This window comes from Otolemur garnettii, unplaced genomic scaffold, assembly GCF_000181295.1.
Source record: "Otolemur garnettii isolate 467f Iridium unplaced genomic scaffold, OtoGar3 scaffold00211, whole genome shotgun sequence".
Lineage (NCBI taxonomy): Eukaryota > Metazoa > Chordata > Mammalia > Primates > Galagidae > Otolemur > Otolemur garnettii.
The window spans coordinates 2270476-2272317 of NW_003852606.1; the positions used below are offsets into that span (position 1 = coordinate 2270476).

The following is a 1842-nucleotide window of genomic DNA, read 5'->3' on the forward strand; positions in this document are numbered from 1 at the left end:
TAGAATTCCTAGGTCCTGGGGAGGATTGAGCTTGCAGCTCAGATCCTTATTGAGTCTTTTGCTTGGTCCTGCTCTCGGTAGATTGGGAGCTGAGCAGACTGCACCGACAGTATAAGCTGATGGAGGGAGAAAGGCAAGCCTATGGCAAGGAAATCCACCAGCGCATTAACAAGCAACTGTGAGCTGAGCACCTGGGCTCTCCCCTTCCCCCAGCTGGTGAATAAAGTAAAGCTGCTGGGGGCCAGAGTCCTGGGTCTGGAGAGGGAGGACAGGGCACTGTGTCTCACCTTTAGTGATGCTGAGTTTTGCCTCCTTGCTGGCCTCTCTTCTACCTCCCTGCCTGGGCAGTGAGGAGATAAAGCACTTGGAGGAGGTTCGGGCCAAGCTCCATGTGCAGATTGGTATTGCCCAGAGCCAGAGCAAGAGGCTTCAGGATAGTGAACGGCTGGAGACCATGGACTGCCTGATGAAGTGCCGGAACCGGGTGCAGCGTGAGGTCGAGGAGCTGCGGGAGCAGATCAGATCCCTGGACAGACAGGTGGGTGGTTTCTGAGACCAGGTTCTATGAATCCTACTTAACACTTCACTGAGCCTGAGCTTCCTCATCCATCTAGTAAGATTGTGTTCAATGGAAATATAGATAGGTGGGGGTTGGCACAGTTCTAGGCATTCAAAAAGGGAGCTGATGTGGCCAAGCAGGAAAGGTTCGCATTCTGGAGTCAGCAAAACCTGCATCAAAATCCTGGCTCTGCCCTCAGAGTTCTGTGACTAAGTGGTTAGGTTTTTACCTCTCTGGGCCCTAGTTTCTTCACCTTCAAAAAGAAGATTTTACTTTGTGGTAATGCAACAGAATTTAGATAGGTTTCTAATTCCATTAGCTTCAAGATCTTGCTGCTTGACCTTGCAAACAAGGTCAGTGTTCTTTCAAATTTTTAGACCATGACTCACTGGGGTGCAGTTTGTACACACTAAGATGCGTAACAATGTAAACACACATATTTGAAACAGAAGTTTCACCAAGTAATACTGATTTTTTTGCTATGTGGGATTCATTTTGCTGTTTTTCCCTTCTTTGTCTAGACCAGATGTTTTCTTGCATTACTGGCTCACAAAAAGGAGTTTGAAAGTTATATATCTCAGTGGTCTATATTAATTTCTTATTGCTGCTATAGCAAATCACCACAAACTTGATGGCTCAAAATAACATAAATGATCTTAAAATTTTGGAAGGCAGAAGTTTGAAATGGGTTTCACTGGGCTAAAGTCAGGGTGTTGGCAGGAACGCCTTCCTTCTGGAGATTGCCGTTGGAGAATCTGTTTCCTCGCCTTTTCCAGTTCCTAGAGGCTACCTGCAGGCCTTGATTCGTGGCTCTTTCCTCTGTTTTCTAAGCCAGCTGTAGTCAAGTGAGACTTTCTTACGCTGTGTCACTCTAACCTCTGCTTTTGTTGTCTCATCTCTGATTCTGACTCTCCAACTTTCCTCTTTCACATATAAGGACTTGTGATTACAGTGGGTTCACTTGGATAAACCAGGATAATCTCCATCTTAAGATTCTTGACTTCATCACATCTGTAGACTCCTTTTTGCCATTTAAAGTAGCAACATATTAGGCTGGACAAGGTGGCTCAAGCCTGTAATCCTAGCAGTCTGGCTGGATTGCTTGAGCTCACAAGTTCAAGAGTAGCCTGAGCAAAACTGAGACTCTGCCTCTACTAAAAAATAGAAATACTGAGGTAAGAGGATCACTTGAGCCCAAGAGTTGGAGGTTGCTGTGAGCTATGACGCCATGGTACTCTACCCAGAGTGACAGCTTGAAATTCTTGTCTCCAAAAAAAAAAAAA

At 45.6% G+C, this 1842-nt stretch overlaps 1 protein-coding gene across 3 annotated transcripts in view; it reads left to right on the forward strand.

Moving 5' to 3' along the window:
• The window catches only part of CCDC114 (coiled-coil domain containing 114), a 21399-nt gene that overhangs the window by 2313 nt on the left and 17244 nt on the right, over window positions 1–1842 (forward strand). For all 3 annotated transcript variants that reach the window (XM_012812576.2, XM_023507916.1, XM_023507917.1), the window contains exons 5-6: window positions 82–178; window positions 349–538. In XM_012812576.2, the coding sequence (XP_012668030.2) occupies window positions 82–178; window positions 349–538 (287 nt within the window). The remainder of the gene's footprint in view (window positions 1–81; window positions 179–348; window positions 539–1842) is intronic.